A 21,056-nucleotide genomic window follows, 5' to 3' on the forward strand; every position below is an offset into this window, starting at 1 on the left:
GAAGTCTGAGAATATATCACTAAATTCTCAACTGATGGCGCCACAATCAGCCATACTTTCAAATCTATCAAATCGACAATATTTCGGATGTAACCGGATGTAACTTGTTCACTTCGGATGTAACCGGATGTAAATTTCGGATGTAACTTGTTCACAAATCTTGATTTCTCTACTAAAGATTTATTTTTACAATTTTACATATAACATAGATGAAGAATAATATGGAAGTCTGGGTATTTACAAGCCTTATGACCTGTCGATGACCTGTCTAAAACTACCCTATGAAAGGTAATAAGACCTGTATATATATATCCGAATTCCATATTCTATTATCAGCCAGAGTTGCTTTCGTTATTATCAGGCTTTTCTCAGTATGTAAACTAATCCGGGTTTGGTCTTGCATACATATAAAAGCGTCTCTACTAAATAAAAGCTTTCTAAATCCAACTATAGATGTCTGTTGTGAACTTCACAACGGAACGTCATGAGAATCATGGGTAGAATGGTGAATGTTCCACGTGTGTAAGTGATCACTTAAACAGCCTATGACATGTTGTTAACCCTGTAAATGTCCAGATATCCATATTTTTATTAATCTTCGTTGAGAAATCGATTTAAAAAAACCTTGGTATAAATAAATAACTATCTAAATATAACTTATTTGAGAAAATCCAGAATTTGTGAACAATAATTTGGTCACACTCAAAATATTGAGAATACAAATCTGCTCTAAAAAATAATCTTAAGAATCTAACATACATTTTACGAAGTTTATGCTGATAAAAAACAATAAAAACTTACTAATTTCAACAAAAGATGTCGGTATCATAATACGCAGAAGATGTCATCAATTGAATCATAAATAAAACTTTCGAATATTTTAGTACTGTAATTTTCAGCCATGGGTAGAATGGTAAATGTTTCATCAGCATTTTAAATCAGCCAACGACAATTCGTAAGCCCTGTAATGCCCAAACCTTCATATTATTTCTTAAATGTTTTTCGCAGATACTTTGTGGCACATTTTATAAACTTTATAAAATAAAACATCTTTATTTTAACCACTTTTTATTGGTACACTTTATCCAACCGGTTTCGGCAATAACCTTGTCATCATCAGGGTTTTTGTACTAAATTCTAAAACATTGAAATAGTCATAGTTAATTACCCTTCCCTTCCTTTCCATCAAAAACTTCCGTCAATAAAAAGTGGCTAAAACAAAGTTGTTTTTTTATAAACTTCATATTATTCTCATCTTTGATAATAATTTGCATAAATTATAAAGAGAGAATAAATAAGTGAAGTACTGTACCAATATCTGAAAGCGTATTTGAAGAGTCATCGTGATCGTGTAACTATTGTTTGAGGCACAATGTCTAGACTTTAGAGCATATATGGGCAACCATCGGTCCGCCGCGGTGCGCCGAGCTATTTTGTCGGGCGCAAAATTTAGGTATATGTCGGTAGTGTAAAGGCAAAGGGGTAGATCTGTCAAATTTTTCATTTTCTAAGTTTGTTATACAAAATGTCTAAAAATAGTATATTCCACAATCTGTAAAAAGGATTATTATTATTATTTAGTTTTATTAAGATATGTATATATAAAAATACATAAAACAAATGAGTTATTTAATTTCACAAGTTTGTTTTTGCTCTCCTGTAAAATTTGGTCTGAGACAGATGTACCCCTTTGCCTTTAAACTATCGATGTAGGGTGTTGTTTTTAAAGTGTATTAATTCAAATTTAATAATTAAATTGATGGTGACACCCGCCGTGTAGTAAGTTGCGCCATTTTTTTGAAACCACAACTCTGTCACACAAATGCCTTTTAACTGAGGTGATTCCCAAAAGGCATATGGGTTTTCTCCACCCTATATTCAGCAATTCTGCTTGTTGACATAGCCATTTATCCAAAAATGTGCCTCATCGATGAACAAATTTTTGCGTTGAAAAAGAGGATCAAGCTAAATATTGTTTTTGGCCATTCACCGAACCTGCGACGCGCATAATGGTGACTTAGTCTAATCACATTAAAAACCAAACCTCAAAAATACACCCATATTACGCGCATTTGCAAGAAAAATAATTTGTCTTTTTTAATCACATTAAATGAAAAATTCGAATGAGGATAACTGATGAAAGCCTCAAAAATTCTATGCGATTATCCTCAAGTAATGCCAACCCCAGCAGCCAATCTTCACACTTATTTTTGTAATCAGTATATAATATAAAATTAATGTTGTTCATATATAAATAAATAAAAATGTAAGAAATACCAACGAGTTTTATTAAATTTAATATAAATTTATTGTGTTTAATAATTTGGAAACAGACCTAGGAAAGGTTGCCTATGTCTGGTTTAGAGATACTAATTATCAGTTTTATTTAATGACCTCATACATTAAATAACAACACAATAATAATTTAAGTTATATATTCAGCAAAAATTAAAACTTAATGATATTTTGTGAAATTTGTCATTTGCTAGTAATGAGTTATGTATTTAGGTGACGGAATTTGCCCAGAAGCCTAAGCTCCAAATGGCCGAAAAAATAAATGTATTATTTGAACCGACTTTATTCCACCACTTCATCCGACTGATGCAGTAAATACAGTATTCATTATAGCTAAAATGATAATGATATTTTCTGGCGTTTCTCATGTGTGTGATTTTAATCCAGGATTTGGACCACACACATTAATAAAAGAGTTTCTGCTCAATAAAAAGGTTCTTTTCATCGCACCAATAGATGTCTCTAATGAAGTTCTAGTGATTCAAGAACAATGTTTAAAAATTGGTTCATATATATAGAACTTCCAAGAATTTGAGTAGTGTGGTTTTCAATAATGGGTAGAATTGGTGAATGTTACACGTGTGTAAAGTGATCACTTAAACCAGCCTATGACGGACGTCAGCCCCGTAAATGCCCAGACAACCATATTCTTCATCATATTTGATGAGATGTCAAAAAATAACAGCATTCATTGTTGATTTTAGTTTATGCCTACATATTTGTAATATGTTGTGTGCATAGAAACTGCATCAGACCAATGCAGTGTTTATCGTTATCGGCTGTATTTTTTTAAAGAGAATAGTTTTTTATTTACTATTTACAAAAAATACCTAAATATCATACTATTTCTGAGAGCCTTAGCGGCACATTATTAGAAATAGGTATCAAATTTTGGTAATTGTGTGTTTAAAACAGTAATTTTAAACCTTGGCATTATTTTTCGACGACCTTGTAACTATGTTATAAATCGTTTTTTTTTAAGATTCATTTACAATATTGCGGATCTATTCCTTAAATACAGGTATCGAATAACTAAAAACATTTATGTATTAATTTTAAATCTAACACAGATTTTTTTTTGAGTCTACTAAGTTGTATTTTTTTAACAAAAACACATAAAAAAATAAACTGTGACAATTGTTTCGCCTTGTTAGGGCATTATCAAACGAATGTCAAAAAAATAATACATAAATTAAAATGGAGTTCTACAAATTAAACGCCAAATCAATAAATAACTAAAAACATTACAAAAATAGACATTGAACGTATCCTTGTTACGAGTATGTGACACGTCTTCGATATGCCATAAATTTTCTTAATTTTTTAGTGTATTGAATTACTTTTAATCCTTTTTTATAACTGTTTTTTTATTGTAGGCATAAGTTTTTGTTGATTTTATATATTATTTCAAAAGTCTGCGCACATACTCACAAATAAATAAAATATAAGAAAACTCAAATCTTATTAAATAAAAGTTAAAGCTGCAGGTTAACTGATCTCGTAAATTACTTAATAAAAAATGACTGTGGTAAAGATAGTGTAAAGGTAATCCAAAGACACCATAATAAAGTTCAAAGTCACAATGTTTATTTTGTATATTTTATTAAATTTAAATTAACAATAACAAATAACAACAAAATAAATAATTAACTATAAAAAAGTTTTAAAATAAGACAAACATTCAACAACAAAACTAATATTTCTTATTAATTCTATGTAAAATATTTAAGAAGGGTCAAATAATGCTTTTGGAAAAATCAAATACATTTTTGATATAGCTTATAAATAGAATTAATACGTGCCAGCATTAAAAATATCAAATTTATGTTTTAGTAATTATTCTGGAACTGCTGTCGTTTTCCAGGTGTTGACAACCTTCCGGTCTACTTTTCCCGAATGCGTAACAGGAAGTTTATCCACGAAAACTACGCCACCACGTAAATTCTTGTTTTGGGACAAATTTTCTGAAAAAGAAAAGTATTTTTGATACATGACGTCATAAAAATATATCCTTAAAATAAGTAACGAAGTGAATTAATTTTCACTATTTGAAAATAGTCATCCATCAAAATAAGCCGTTATTTTATTTATGTTTTAGATTTTGATAAAATAAAATAAAATATACAGATTTCAAAGTGCTTGATCAAGTCCTAATTTTTTAACCTTCATCTGCTCCAGTGGTTCTCAAATATTTTTATTTCCGCACCCTCATTAAGATATTACCACTATCTCATCGCTTGTCGCTACTCTTTTCCGCCCATTATTGAACATCCATATTCATTAATTTTTGGAACATGCATAGATGCTATGGCCTTGGATCCCTTACACATTAAAAAAAGGAATAACTCACGAAGCCTTTATTTTTAAAGGCTTGTCTGCAGGTAGGAAACTTAGAATAGGAAGGTAAATGTGAAAACATATCACAAACACCCAGGCTATTTGAAAATAAATCTGTCTTAAATTTATTTTGCAATTGGCAGGAATTGAACCCGCGACGCCAGTTTCGCAGTCGAGCGTTTACCCAACCACGCACGCCACGGCGCCTGTCACGTGTGAGTAACGTTTCAAAAGATGACTAACTATATCAGTTGACAAATTTCTAAAATATGTACGTATATTGGTTACACCATTTGAAAATAGGTGTTATTCATTACCAATTAGCTCACATATATTTTTAGGATCGCATTATTGTCCGCCTCCGTAGTGTAATGGTCAGCATGCTTGGTTACCGTTCTGAAGGGTCCCGGGTTTGAGTCCCAGGGGGGGGGGGTCAAATATATAAGTGTTTTAAAAAACATATATTTTTTCAATATTACCCTGCACTAGTACCTGAAGCGGAGGGCTGATCACCTTTCCTTTGAGACACCCCCTTTAGTATTTATTATTTGTTTCGGAATTTAGTACCTAGTCATAAATAAACTCAAGTAGTATAAAAACAAGTGTTTTTTTTTTAATAATGAGTATTTAAATTGTAATAAAAAGCATACCTTTAACAATATTCTTAACCATATCAGCAGTCACATGGCAACCAGGAATTTTTTCCACGAACGCCATGGCAAGATCCCCTTCCTCTGGGTGTGGTCTCCCGACAACGCAGCAAGCATGCACTCCGTACACCTTGCTTATCTCGTGCTCCAACTCTGCCGGAGCAATCTGGAAAGATAACCAAACGTTGAATGCTTCTTCATCTTCTTGTAGGCCTTGTGGCCTGTTTTTAAGAGGGATTAGCTGTTAACCATTTAGTGGTCGGTCAATGGGAAACAATATCCAAACTTGACAAAGTTTGCAAGAATTTACCTTTCAACTCCATACACCAGCGCTTGTAAGGAGATGTCTTTTTTAGAAGCCAACCTTATCTATAAAAACAATTCCAATCTCTTTTTGCCCACAAACGTTTTTTCAACAAATCTGGGTTCCTCCAATTAGGATTTATTTGTAGATTTTGATATCTGAACATTCTTTATTAATTTTTAAATTTTTTATTTAATATAGTTACATTTTTAAGTACAACATAATACAATTTCTAAACATTGGTACATATGGCAAATTATAGTTTTAGATTCGCTGTGCCTCTCCAAATAAGAGACTGAGCTCTTGTGCTTGGAGAGGGACTTACACTCAAGGTTTAATGTTTTATATAATTAATGGTATAATACGCAAACTCCTTTCAAGAACGTAATATTTCAAAAAACTTGATTTTTCAGGAGATCGTTTTTAAAGTTTAAAAATATAATAAAATGTATTAAAAATAAATATCAAGCCACTTATTGAACTTTTACTGTGCAACAGATCTTTTTAAGTTAAACCTGAAGGTTATTCCTCTATTTGAAAAATCACTTGTTTATTTAAAAAGCAAAAAAAACAGTGCCTTTTCTTCAAAATGCAAAAACAACACTTTCTGCCCTGTAGCGGGTATATATTAAGTTAAAATATGCCTCTTTTGCTGGGATATAGTACATTTTATGGGCATTCCGAAAACATGCACAACTGAAAATGGACGATTTTTGATTTATGACATTCTTGAAAGGAGTGAGCGAATAGTCTTTTTTTATATAAACATATATGTACATCTTTATCTATATTGTGATGTCAAAAATTACAAATAACTTCTAATTGAAGAAACCCAGATTTACTTATTTATTTTTTTACAAAAATGTTAATAAAATTAGTATATAACCACTCACCGAGATTTTTACGTCTACCGGTTTCGAGACGTACCCGTCTCTTCATCAGGACAATCACTAACACAGCATGCAAACAATACTACCCTTCACCACCATAGCACCATTTACACACTCAAAATATACGTTTAACCTCGGCTCGTAACGCATGTCTGTATTGAAAACTATAGTGCATGTTGGTCTTCGGGTCGACCAAAAATCGCATGTGTTAGACATTTTGTGTAGTTTTGAGTGTGTAAATGGTGCTATGGTGGTGAAGGGTAGTATTGTTTGCATGCTGTGTTAGTGATTGTCCTGACGAAGAGACGGGTACGTCTCGAAACCGGTAGACGTAAAAATCTCGGTGAGTGGTTATATACTAATTTTATTAACATTTTTGTAAAAAAATAAATAAGTAAAAATGACTAACCACAAAGTAAATGCTTTAAATATTAATAATATTGAGAATAATATAAACCCAGATTTGTCAACAAGGATTTGGACACACCAAAAATTTTGTGAATAATTCATTTTATTGGCAATCACGTCTTGATTCTGACACTGACCACTTTTTTTCATTTGCATCTTTATTGAAACAATCCCAAAAGGTGTCATTAGCTTCATGAGACAGAATCAATTTAGTCTAACTGAGAAGTTGTGACTTGAACACAGAAAAAATGCTCTTGAACATCGTCGGATATCCGGCGATTCGGTTTATGAATCAGCTGGACATCCGGAAACAGGTATTTAACCAAATAACTATCCGTTTCATTACTAGTTCCAATAAATTGAAAGCTGTCCCACCGCATTCCCAGATCTGATATAGAAGCATCTAAGCTTAGTGACAAACCTTCTCTTGCAAAGCAACTTTTTTATGAACTAAGTTGTGAAATTTATACAAAATGTGAACGAAAATTTGATTGCGATTTTACTGTGAATTTATGTTTAAGAGCTTTCAATATCCCTGTCACTGCAAATGTAAATAAAAACTTCTAATATACCGAGATATTAAAAGTTCATTTAATCCATAAGATGTTTGCAGTAAAGACGTGTTGAATTGGGAAAAGTACTTACGTGATGATTGCGCCACTTGAAGATTTCCTTCAGCCTGTCTACGATGAAGTAGAAATTCTCATCGTCATAGTACATCAAATCTCCTGTGCGGAACCATCCATCACCACCAAAACTGTTGGCTGTGTCTTCTGGGTTGTTGTAATAACCCTTAAAAAAATAAACACACATGTAATAAACTTATAAGAAGATACAAACGAAAGGGTGATTCATTACCATTCACCGAATGGGACAGTTGAAGACTAATTATTACAAGGTGATCTATATATGATATGATAAAACCCTTATCCGCACCCCAATGGTGCATAGGGCACTGCGTCATATAAACGCAGTGTTATCTTGATCGTTCACACATGAAGGAAAGGTGATCAGCCCTCCGCTTCAGGTACCAGTCCAGGGTAATATTGAATAAATATTACAGTGAAAAAATCACTTGATATTTATTTTACCCCCCTTGGGAATCGAACCCAGGACCTCCAGAACGGTAGCCAAGCGTGCTGACCATTACACTACGGAGGCGGACTTAAAAAATTATAGCACCGAAACCTTTACGCAGAAGATTCGGGATTTGGATCACTTCTGTCGCTATATTGACAGTTACTTCTGAAATGATTGCACGTACGTGGTAACAAATCAACAATACTCTAGACATCAGCAGAACGACGAACGTTGCACACATGGTTTTTTTTAATTCCACACATTTTAAGATCAAAACCATTAAAATATTGTTATTTTAAATGTTGGCATTATTTTTCGATGACTCAATATTTAAACATCTTTTCAATATTTGAACATCAACGAATTAATCACATTTTTATTTCTTAATAAAAAAATAAAACGTATTAATTGTATTTTTTTATAGCGACTACAACAGTTTAGTGTGATCGAATTCACGCGCACCGTGATCTCGCACCGATCCGGAGAAAGACGGACAAGTACAAAAGCCAATCATCCGTTTTTTCATGCACACTGCCGGACAGTGAAATTCCGTGTAGTACACAAGCGCTCTTACAGGAATCCAAAAAAATTATTACATTACATATTAAAGTATCATTGATTTATGAACATTTAAATATCTGAAAAAATACCTTGAAAAGGGTATAATCTGACTTCACCCATAATTCACCAGTTTCATTGGCACCCATTTCTTTTTGTGTATTCACATCAACAATCTGAAATATATTACAAATTATTCATTACAAATTGCACACATTTAGTAAGTGGTGACTCTATATGACCATAAAATAAAATGGCTGAGCCCTTTCGAATTCTTGAGCAAAGAGGAGTCATGACAAGGAATTTTAAAAATAATGAAAAATTATCGAAGAATTACAAAAGGTTTGAAAATATATAAATTCATTGACTATAATAATGTGGGTGAAATAAATTAATATGTAATAAAAAAATACGTATATTACCTTAACTTTCAACCAGGGAGCCATAAGTCCGCAGGCATTCCTCTTATATTTAGGAGAATAACACATTGTACCAGTACACTCAGTCATCCCATACAAATTCATTACTGTTCCTTTTGTCACACGTGTCTGGAATTAAAATTATAATATATCTTTTATTACACATTTCTTACATAGATATATTTACATAAAATTAATTAATATAAGTATCTTAAATATCCTTTTTTATTTGTTAAAAAACAATGAAAACTTTAATATCTGGCAGTAAGTTTATTTTTATATATTAAGTATAACACTTTGTTTACATTTCATATATTATATATATTGTTAATAATGCTAGGTTTTTTATTAAATTTTAAACACTATATTAACCAGATAATTTGAAAAATTCATGCAATGGTCTGTCGACTATAATTAACGAAAAAAAATGTTAAGTTTTTGGTATATATTTTTTATTAAAACAAGTTAGTTTTAAAAGAGTTTTTTTTCAAGGAATTACTATTTTGTTTTCATAAGTGGTTAAATAAGAGATTTACCTACATATAGACGAAGAAAACTATAGTCTTAGTATTTTTACAGGGCTTATGAGATGTCACGGCCTTGTTTAAATACACAGACTTCAATATTCTTTTTCATCTATGTTGAGATGTCAATATACAAAAAATAATTAATTATAAGTGAAGAAACTTATATTTGTGAACAAGGATTTGGTTATATCCAAAATATAGTGAAAAAAAAATATTCGCTCCTGAATTTGATGAAAGTTTCAGTTTATTTTTATATACCTGCAATTGTTTTAATAAGTCATGTTTAAATACTCTGTTACAAATAAAGGTAAAGTCATGAATAATTTAGAAATACATAAATATTTAAATTCAAATAAAACTTTAATTAATAATATACTGTTTCAAAATACGTCACCATTATTATCAATGTTTCCTTTTACAAAGAAATCTTTTTCCTTAACCCCCTTCCCTTCCCTATATTTATTAACCTATGTATATATACACTCAAATATATTTTTGTTCGTTAGTTTTAATTTGTACCAGAAGATGAACACATCTGTCGTTTTCGAAACTAGTCGTATATATAAATAAAACTCATTAAAGTGGTATATTCAAGTGTTAAATTTTAATAAAATACCCAGACTTCCATATTCTTCTTCATCTATGTAAAGATATCAAAATATAAAAAAATAACTCCTAAGTGGAGAAACCTATATTTGCAAACCAGGATTTGGACACACTTAAAATAAATTGAAAAAATACATAAATTTACGTTCATGGTTGGAATAATTATTTCAGTCTTTTTTTATATACCTGCAATTGTTCCATCTTGTCAGGAGCGAGGGCAGCCCCGGCACACATGAATGCGAACACACTCGACAAGTCACACGTGTCTATCAGTGGGTGATTAATGAGAGCAATCACTGCAACTGGCGTGAGAAGCATAACTCTTGGCTAAAAATACAACAAACGATGATTTAAAAAAAGTCATATCACTCACTCCTTTCAACAACGTCATATTATATCAAAAATCGTAAATTTTCAGTAATGCATGTATACGGAATTCCCAGAAAATGTACTATATCCCAGCAAAAGCGGCATATTTTTAACTTAATATTTACCCGCTACAGGGCGGAAAGTGTTGTTTTTGAACTTTGAAGAAAAGGAATTGCTTAATTATTTGTTTCAAATATGCTAAATATTTTTCAAATGGAGAAAAACTCTTCATTTTTTACCTAAAAAGATCTGTTGCACAGTAAAACGTTCAATAAGTGGCTTGATATTTATTTTTAATACATTTTATTATATTTCTAAATTTTAAAAACGATCTCCTGAAAAATCAAGTTTTTGATCTTTGACTTTATTGAAAGGAGTGAGCGATATGTGTATACAATTATAATAATAATTTTGGTTAATATACGTTGTGCTATATTCATAACATATAGGTATTATATTATGTAGATAGGCTTTTTAAAATTATGTACAATACATTCCCAGGTTGACATGGATACCTGAACTGAAAAATAAAACTTTGTTTTAGACGGTAAGTAGTTTTTTTAGATGATTTATAGATTTGGCGTTTAATTTGTAGAACTCCATTTTTATTTATGTATTAAATGTTAAATCAAACACTAATTTTTAGAGTCCACTAAGTTGAATTTTATTGTTAAATAAATATAATAATCTATTTTGTGACAATTGTTTCGTCTAGTTATGGCATTTTCAAAAGAATTCGATTGAAAATGCCATAACTAGGTGAAACAATTGTCACAAATTGATTTTTATGTGTTTTTTAACAATAAAATACGACTTTGAAGTCTCAAAAAATCAGTGTTTGATTAATTTACTATTTAATAGACTTTTACGATGGTTTGTAAATTTTATAAGGATTTTTTTTTAGTTTTGTTCCTGTTTCATCTAAATATTGTCATCAATATCATGTTTTCTTCAAGGGCGCTTATAAAGGCGTGGATGGTGATATGATGATGATAATGATTGATATTGAAAGCTCTCAACCACATTTTCAGATCTGTTACAGAAGCTTTAGATTTCCTGACCACTATGGCAAAGCATTTTTTTTAAATGAAAAATAAAATAAAATGTGAAAATAAACTGTATCCCGATTTTATTCTAAATTTATGATGACGGAGTAATATGGTATATTGGTTATTATACAATAATAATATGAAAGAAATAAAATTGAAACATGTTTTTTCCTTGCTTACAAATCATCAAACTACTTATCATCTAAAGCAAACGATTTTTTTCAATTAGTAGTTCAAATACTTCATTTCATATCTGGGAATGTCTCTTCTTCATCTTTTTCTTTTTGTAGATCCTAGGGATCTGTTTGTGCCCCCCGCATGTCGCTTTTGGGATGTTGACTCCCAGCTGTCTTTCCATCTTTTTGGAGGTCTGCCTGGGGGTCTGCGTCCTTCAGGGTTACCTTGAAGGGCGATACGTGGAAGTCTGTCTTCTGACATTCTGTTTACATGATCATTCCAGTATTGCCTTCGTTGTCGTCCCCACCTCACGATATCCTCTGTCTTACACATGCTCCGGATGTCGGTATTTCTTACTCGGTCTCGCAATGTGTTTCCGGTTATGGATCGGAGAGTCTTCATCTCGGAGGTTCGAAGTCAAGATTTTGTTCTGGGAATGTATGTATTGTACACTATTTTAAGAAGCCTGTTTGGAGTTGATACATATTTGACTTTTTTGACTTACTTTATATTCCTTGACTGCCTCGAAGGTGAGTTCAGGAGTGAAAGCTAATGGCGTGTACAGCCGCTGGTATCCCATCAGGGCAGACATTAAAATAGCAAGGATACCAGAGAACCAGAAGGTGGTTGAAAAAATCAGAATTCTGACGTCTTCAGCAGTGCCTTCGTAATCCAATTGTTTTTTATTTGCTGCACTGCAAAGACATATTTATATTCCATGATTTGTTGATGTGGCATTAGTTTTGTGTAATTTGTGTATTTATTTATTCATGTAAACACGACAATTTTTGATATCTCAATATATGAAGAATATATATATATATATATTTTTTATTTCATAGAAGCACACATTTTTTTACTATATCGTAGTCATACAGGAGAAAGTGACCAAGTGCATTCTTTTACAAAAACGTGATCATTGACTATTTGATATCTCACTAGCTTAATATTGCCCTGAAAAAATCCCAAAGGTTTTTAAACGTGGAAGTATAATATATTGACTTGTTAAAAATGACTAACTGCATTGATGTTTATTTTCTTGCCAAGCAAAAGTGACTTAAGTGGCCCTCCTGAACATTTTACGTTTTGTTAGTTGGTCACTTTCTCCTGTACGACTACGATACGTATTACGGCTCTTTAGGCATGGCATGTGTTGTGCCGAAATACTTACATGTCAATACATATTTTAAAAATTATTATTAATTATTAAAATTATTAGATTATATACATTACATACAATAAATTCAATAACAATTTACAGCATAAAAGTTTTACAATAAAATAATTACACCTGGACTTTAATTTAATCACTTTCTACATTGTCCCTTCCAACAAGAAGGAACCATCGACGGACACTGTTCTTAAAGGCACGATCACTACTAATATGATAATATGGATATCTGGTTCATCTTTGTTGAGATGTCAAAAAAATAATATGAAAAATAACTCATATAATTGGAGATAATTCAGATTTGTGAACAAGTATTTGGACACAATCAAACTGTTGTAAACATGACTAGTTTCGAGAACTACAGAACTTTTCATGAACACGTGAAAACGCAAACCATATTTTGGTAAGTTTGTATGGTATTTTCTATTGATGAGAACATCTGTAGTCCTCGAAACCAGTTGAGTTTACATTAATAAACTAAAAAAAAAGGTATTATACAAGTGTTTTATATTAATAATTTTCATTTGGTTATATTTTCGCATGTTCTGACGAGCTTTTGAAGTTAATTTAAAGTGTGTGTTATATTAAAAAACTTACGGCAAAACCAATTGGGAGACAAAGTTTCTATGGGTAAGACAAATTCCCTTCGGTAGTGAAGTTGTTCCACTAGAGAAAACGATGAATGCTGTAGTTGTTGCGGGATCGAAATCAGTTACTCTGTTAACAAATAAAGAAATAAAATTACAAGACTTTGATGCATGGTGAAAGTATGAATTTTAATCCTGCTTGAACTATTCTGAAAATCAAAAATGTCTGCATTATTACGACATCTAACATTTATAAGTAAAGTAGTTTTTTTTAGTTGTTTGTTAAAAAATATTAAATGTATTATTTCGAGAAATAAAAATACTTTGTGTTCTGATCCACTCACATTTTTATTAACCAACTAGTTTCGGCAACAACCTGTTGCCCTCTTCAGGGTTAAATTTATTACTGAAGACCCTGATAAACCCTGAAGAGGGCAACAGGTTGTTGCCGAAACTAGTTGGTTAATAAAAATGTGAGTGTATCAGAACACAAAGTATTTTTATTTATCGAAATAATATATCAATTTGATCCACAAAGTAAATGCTTTCAATATTCAAAACATAATATTAAATGTCCCAAAGTTATTCACCCATTGATTTATTTTTTTGTCTCAACATTGCATTCAAACACGTTGGTATTTTTATATACAGTATCACAATGGGTTTTACTTGTGATGAGTGAAAACATTTGAAAGCATTTTTCAACGCAATGGCAGCGTCATCTGGCAACACACGAAAAACCTAAAATTGGTCTTGACGCACAGCGTACTTTTTGCAATATCTGTGATATTTTTTTCCTCTATAGACAGCCTGGTAGAAATGTTAACGTTACTTTAATAGAATCTCTTTATTTTTTACCTCTCACCGGAAAAACACGTTTTCTTTTGACACTTTTTATACATTCTGTTTTCTTCAAACGATCTTTCCTAAATTTTCATTTTCTCATCCATTCATTAAACTGAGCTTTCACCCTTTCATAGGCCTGTCTATTCGTAACTCTAATAACTATCTAATGGACATGTGATATTTAATTTTATACATTGATTCAGCAGTCACTTAGTGGTAATAGGTATCTATTTTTAATTAACATTTTACTTTAAAATTAATAAAAATTAAGCTTAAAATCAAGGGACCCCACACATAAAAAAAATAATATTTTTTTCTGTGTTTCATTTTTTTATTTTGTGTGCTTTATTCAGCATCATTATCAGATACTTAATAGATGATAAGAAAAAGTGGTTTAAATTTACCAAGTATAATTTAAATTTAAAAAAAAAATTAATTTTTCTTTTAACCTTCATTTGTTGAAGCTGTAAAGTACTATTACTGTAAAAATTAGTTTATTGAGGTTAAAAAACCATATTTAAGCTTCAAATATTTCACTCACATCGTTCAATTCAGACATCGCTCACTCCTTTCAAGAACGTCATAAATAAAAAAAACTTAATTTTTCAGGAGAACGTTTTCAAAGTTTAAAAATATAATACAATGTATTAAAAATAAATATCAAGCCACTTATTGAACTTTTTACTGTGTAACAGATCTTTTTAGGTAAAACCTGAATGTTTTTTCTCCATTTGAAAAATATTTAGTGTATTTAAAAGAATACTCAAACAATACCTTTTCTTCAAAATGCAAAAACAACACTTTCTGTCCTGTAGCGGGTATATATTAAGTTAAAAATATGAGTCTTTTGCTGGGATATAGTACATTTTCGGGGCATTCCAAAAACACGCACAACTGAAAATTGTCAATTTTTGATTTATGACGTTCTTGAAAGGAGTGAGCAATTTGGGCAAAGGATTTACTTACTCGAATTTTTCTTCAGTTCCAGTTCTTTTTTGGAAAGCCGAAAAGGGAGTATATCTTTCGTTATCGCTTTCTCCAAAGACAACAATGTCAATTTTGAGACCCACATCATCTAAAACCTGCTGGAACTTCGCAGCCACATCAGGATCACAGAATAATATCTTCGGTTTTCCCAACACTACAAAATGTTTAATTTCACCTAAAATAAAAAAAATAAACGATTAGTTAATACGAAATGCTAGTTTTATTTATATTAGTTTTACAATTAGACCCCGCTTAACCAGCGACTTTTTTTGCCTAGAATTTTCCCTCATGAATTACATGAAATTGTAGTAATTTTAAACATAAATAGTAAATCACTCACGAAGCCTGAGTAGGGTCATGATAAGCTTCGTTGCGTAAGCCGTAGCTAGAGCTTAGAGTCACTTGGACGTTAGGTAATTTAAAAAAACCGCTTAACCCACATGGACCAAATTATCTCCGATATTCGTTGTAGCTGGTACGCCGTGTTCAAGAGACGAGTAAAGGATATAGTCGGGTCGAGACTGACCATGTAAGAAACAAGCCAATCATCACGAAGATTCTTTTTATAAATAATAAAGAAATATTTGTGCTTTTATTATTTACACAAATATTCAAAATTCATACTATTTCTGTGAGCCTAAGCAGCTCATTATAAGAAATAGGTATCAAACTAAGGTTGTGGGTTCGAACCGAGAAATCCTAACTTAAGAGTCCGCGACACTAACCACGGGACCATAATCCGACAAGATGATGATTGGTTTGTTGCAAAGCTCACAAAGAATTTCTAAGAATAAAGAATTTATTTACTATACACATTCACTACATTTTTAAGATATATAAACAGAATATGCTATAAATCCATGTACAACTTTAATGGACACCTCTTCACGCCCTTACCCTAATTAGCCCATTATATCGAGGTTCAACTGTACTCTTTGAATACAACTACATATTAATAAATCTAATCACATCATAATCTAACACATGTTACATTGAAGGACGAGGAAGGTATAGGTGCTGTTTCTTATAACTAATAAATTATTGACAACATTTTGAGTGTGTTCTAATACTTGTTCACAAATCTGGAATATCTCCAATTATAGGAGTTATTTTTCAAATTATTTTTTAACATCTCATCGAAGATCCATTTCAGTAGTATGGTTGTCAATAATGGGTAGAATTGGTAATCCGATGACGGTCGTAGGCCCTGTAAATGCCCAGACTTCCATATTCTTCTTAATCTTTGATGAGATGTCAAATATGAATAAATCATTGCTTTACAAAATTGTACTTTTTTAGGTATTTTTTTAAAGATGTTTAGTATTTAATTTTACAAAATATACCTCTTGTTATCTAGATAAAATATTTAAAAATATTATCAACACTTTTATTGATATATCACAAAAGATAATATTATATAATATTTTAATATTGCCATAAGTCGTGACGAAAAGTTGATATATCAGATGTCTCCATCTCAAGATGAAATGACACTAAATTTTCTTAAAATAAAAACGATGATCTCGATGATAATGTTCCAGATTTGATTAAATATCGATCCTCAATTAAGATAACCGTCGAAGCAATTGTTTGATAATAAGATTAGTTTACAAATTGCTTCTATGCCAGTAGATAAGTTAACAATTATGATTTTAATATCGTATTTTAACCTTTGTCCAAACTAACAATCAGATCATCAATAATGGAGCCGAGATAATGGATTAACGTCATACTTTAATTGATGGCATCTAATTATTATTTATCAAAATTGTCTTAAAATCGACTTGAAAATAAACACAAGGTTAAACAAATATTCGATAACTTTTTATTTTGGACACAGAAGTTCTGTTACCGCATCCGTGGTGTAATGGCTAGCGTATTTTGCTACCGTGCCAGGGTTTGATTTCCTGGGGGGGGGGAGAAAATAAACATGAATTATTTCATACTCTAATATTTATTTGGACTGGTCCTTAAACGCAGTAGTGATCACCTTGCCTTATGTAAGTAACGATCAATATGACATTGCGTTAATACAATGCAGTGTCCTATACACCATTGGGTGCAGATAAGGGTAAGGAGAAGAAGTTCTGTTAGGGTTTATTTTGCAAAAGCACATTATTTTATATTTCTATTTTGTTATTTGTTATTTGTATTTCTCTAGGATATCGACTTTAAAATGTACGAATATATGTATTTTGAATATCAAACGTATTTATTTTGATGATTTATTTAACTTTTTTATCCTTTCAGTTTATTTTTATTGTAAATATTTTTTTTTTTTTTTTAAATATACAGTATCGAACAGATTAATTGGAACAAAACATTTTTGATGTATTTTCGTAAAAAGTTTTGTAAAACCTTTTGTTTATTAGTTATCTCAAAAAGTAATATTTAATATGATCTCATTTGAACTCAATCGAAGATTTCACTCTTCTTGGCATCTACTATATATCGTTTTGGCACGCGATTGCCATTTTTTTGTCTGGAAACCATTTCTGAATTATGGACAAAATGAGCTTTTCTACCGTAGTGCAATCAATTTTGGAGAGCCGATTCTTACAGATTGCCGATAGATTTTTAATTAGGCTTACGTCTAACAAAATTCTTGACCAGTCCAACACAGTTCATTGTTTTTGTGTGAATAATTTCATAATTTGTTTTTGGATTTGTGGCAGGGGGTTAAATCCTGCTGAAATATTTCATTACCAATTGGCCTTCGTTTTTGTATCTCTGGTAGGATTTTTTCCAGTAGAATTAGGTGATATTTCTAGCTATTCATCACCTCAGTCACTGAAAGAAGCAGTCCTGGTAACCTCCAAAACACCCCCAAAACATTTTTTTAGAGGGTGTTGAAAACACGAAAAAAAAATTGTACCAATTAATCTGTTCAATGCTGAAATTTACATTTTGACATCTCAAAATAGATAAAAAAATGCGGATGTCTCAGTATTTATAAGGCTTACGATCTATCATAGGACCATAGAAATAAAGAGATATTTTTAAAAGAAGTATGGAACGATAGTGGATGTTCAGGTTATAACAGATTTATATATTTTTTCTTTACATAATATAATAAAGTACAAAAATATTAAATGCAAAAAACATCCTACAAAGATTCTACAAAAAATATCCTACAAAGGCTACTTGTGTGTGGGTATACATTTTTTATTTGTAGGTTGTTAGATATAGCTGAATTGTTAATTTTAAACGTACTATGGCACTAAAAAGTTGGGAAGTGGTACTTACTAGGTAAGTCGATTTTGAGAATAGAAAACTTTATAGGAAATGAATATGTTTTTTCGTTCATAGGAAAACATATGTTAATTGTGTTTAATTGGTTGGAATCGGGCGCAGTTAAAGTAATATTACTCATTGAATGAGTATTATAAAAATGGAAATACCATCGATCATAATATATTATAGTTTAGAAAGCACACAGAAAAATGAGTAGCCAGGAATACTAAAAGTGACACAATTCTTCATTTGCATTTCTGTAAGAATTTTAATCGTTATTTCAGTTTTAATTTAAGGTTTTTATCTCAAATATCAAAGTTCATTACATTAAAATTAGTTCCTTCTATGTAACAATTAAGTTCATAAAATATTACACATGTTTCAGCCCGAATAAGGAGGTTTTGATGCTGCATTGAAGTGGCGAGATTCTGATATAGATTTGAGAATAATATTTACATTTACGTAAGTAAATTCCTTAATGTAAACAAAGATCTTACCGTAAACCATGTCATTTGAAAGAGCCATTACGGGAGCTCCTAGATACGTGGATGCCAGGATGGGTACAGTGATGTCGTCATTATTAACTGCACACAGCATCACTACATCCTCGAAAACAATTCCTCGTTTCTTCATTTCGATAGCGCAGCGAATGGATCGTAACCGCATCGACCTGTTGGTCTCAGTTTTCCCCGTTGTTACGTTAGTCTGAAAAATAAACATGTAACATATAACAACTGATGTAATTAATGTAAATTAAACTGAAATCAACATTAAATACAATTGGCTCTACATGCTGTTTTAAAAATCATGTTTTGAATTTCACTTGTTAATGAGAAAGTCTCTATTTTTTTTTAATTGAATATTTGTGTTTTTTATTATTTACAAATATTTCAATTTCATACTTTTTCTGTGAACCTAAGCAGCTAGTTATTAGAAATAGGTATCAAAATTTGGTAGAGTGGGTTCGAGCCGAGAAACTCTGACTTAAGAGTCCGCGACACTAACCACGGGACCACAACCCGACAATACCCATTCCCTTATACCATATACCAATTCGAATATCTATCATACATAACAAATCATAAAATAATGACAACTAAATTTCCAAATGAATAAATAAATCATTTAAAAAATATACAAACTGAATAATATGCAATAAATCGTTGTATATAATAGAAAAACTTATTTTTTGGGTAACTAACTAAAAAAACATTACATACATCTATCATACATTCAAACATCTATCTCAATTTCGTCCAAATTATTTATTAAAAAACAGATAGTAGCCTCTTAAGCTTTTTTTAAATAATAGAGAAATATTTGTGTTTTTATTGTTTACACAAATATTTAAATTTTGCACTGTTTCTGTGAGCCTAAGCGGCTCATTATTAGAAATAGCTATCAAATTGTGGTAGAGTGGGTTCGAACCGAGAAACTCTGACTTAAGAGTCCGCGACACTAACCATGGGACTGCAACCCGACACACTTAACTCATATAGTACACACTTATTAGTAATTTATTAATTTTCATTTTGCAAATTTTTCCTGTTAAAAATATATATTTGTAGTTAATATTAGCATTCAATATATTATTATTTTTTATATGTGTTATATTCTTTCAATTACCCTTTATTATGTATTATTTTGAGAAATAAAAAGACTTTGTTTTTTGATCCACTCACATTTTTATTGAAAACCAACTAGTTTCGGCGACAACCTATTGCCCTCTAGGGTTTATTTTATGCTACTACTACTACTGCTGTTTATTTTATGACTAGTCACAAAATTTTAGATTTTAGTTTACAATTAGTCATAATATAAACCCTGAAGAGGGCAACAGGTTGTTGCCGAAACTAGTTGGTTTTTAATAAAAATGTGATCAAAAAACGATGAAGCCTTTTTATTTTTCAAAATAATATATCACAATGATCCACAAAGTTAATGCTTTCAATATTTAAAATACCCTTTTTTATAACGTAAAATAAAAATGTATACCCACACACAAGCCATGCCTTAGTGGGATTTTTTTGTATTAATATAATAGAATAATTTGTGTATTTGTAATTATAATATACTGTAAAATGCAAAACAACAAAAAAAAAAACAAAAAAATAAGCCATGAAAAAAAATTAAAGCTACCTGATGAGTCTGATAGGCATATTTCTTCATCTTTTCCAAAGCATGTCTCCCAATATGCTGATCCACTCCATCCATAATCCTCTTGATTTCCTTATCGTCGAATTTATCCATCTTGATTTTTTTGTGAACTTATAAATGTTTTATTGTTTGTTACTAAATAACCATAAAACTATCAGAATTTTATGAATATTTCCAGCCCTTTCACACTTGAGCTATATTCGTCTAATTACTGTCCAGTATTCACTGCATGCGCTTTTTATAAGGTGATCAATCGCGTTTTACGATAAGCTAAGGGGTATTCTACTAAAACGTAAATAAATAAAATATATTCGCAATATTATTAATATTTAAACCATTTACTTTGTCGTTAGTAATTTTTTCTTTTATATTTTTGTACAATATTTTAGTAATATTGGTATATAA

General features: G+C 30.8%; 1 protein-coding gene across 1 annotated transcript; it reads right to left on the reverse strand.

The window, feature by feature from the left end:
* Positions 1-4,131: 4,131 nt before the first annotated feature.
* On the reverse strand, positions 4,132-20,744 carry LOC148304155 (luciferin 4-monooxygenase-like). The gene is made up of 11 exons (XM_088268791.1): positions 20,634-20,744; positions 18,992-19,199; positions 15,240-15,435; positions 13,438-13,557; positions 12,175-12,364; positions 10,261-10,401; positions 8,945-9,070; positions 8,615-8,698; positions 7,530-7,676; positions 5,283-5,448; positions 4,132-4,259 (listed from the first exon to the last, which is right to left on the reverse strand). Exons 1-11 carry the CDS (start codon positions 20,742-20,744, stop codon positions 4,132-4,134), a joined length of 1,617 nt encoding a protein of 538 aa, XP_088124917.1.
* Between the last annotated feature and the right edge of the window lie 312 nt (positions 20,745-21,056).

This window comes from Brachycentrus maculatus, unplaced genomic scaffold (assembly GCF_059751285.1).
Source record: "Brachycentrus maculatus isolate JH-2025_06_01 unplaced genomic scaffold, ASM5975128v1 h1tg000328l, whole genome shotgun sequence".
Classification (NCBI taxonomy): domain Eukaryota; kingdom Metazoa; phylum Arthropoda; class Insecta; order Trichoptera; family Brachycentridae; genus Brachycentrus; species Brachycentrus maculatus.

Excerpts from the sequence above, each read along its gene's own strand:
- LOC148304155 (XM_088268791.1), bottom strand. The coding sequence starts at position 20,744 with ATGGATAAATTCGACGATAAGGAAATCAAGAGGATTATGGATGGAGTG. Across the intron at positions 9,071-10,260 it reads ACAAGATGGAACAATTGCAG|ACACGTGTGACAAAAGGAAC; the intron begins GTATATAAAAAA and ends TTTTAATTCCAG. Across the intron at positions 8,699-8,944 it reads CTCCCTGGTTGAAAGTTAAG|ATTGTTGATGTGAATACACA; the intron begins GTAATATACGTA and ends AATATATTTCAG.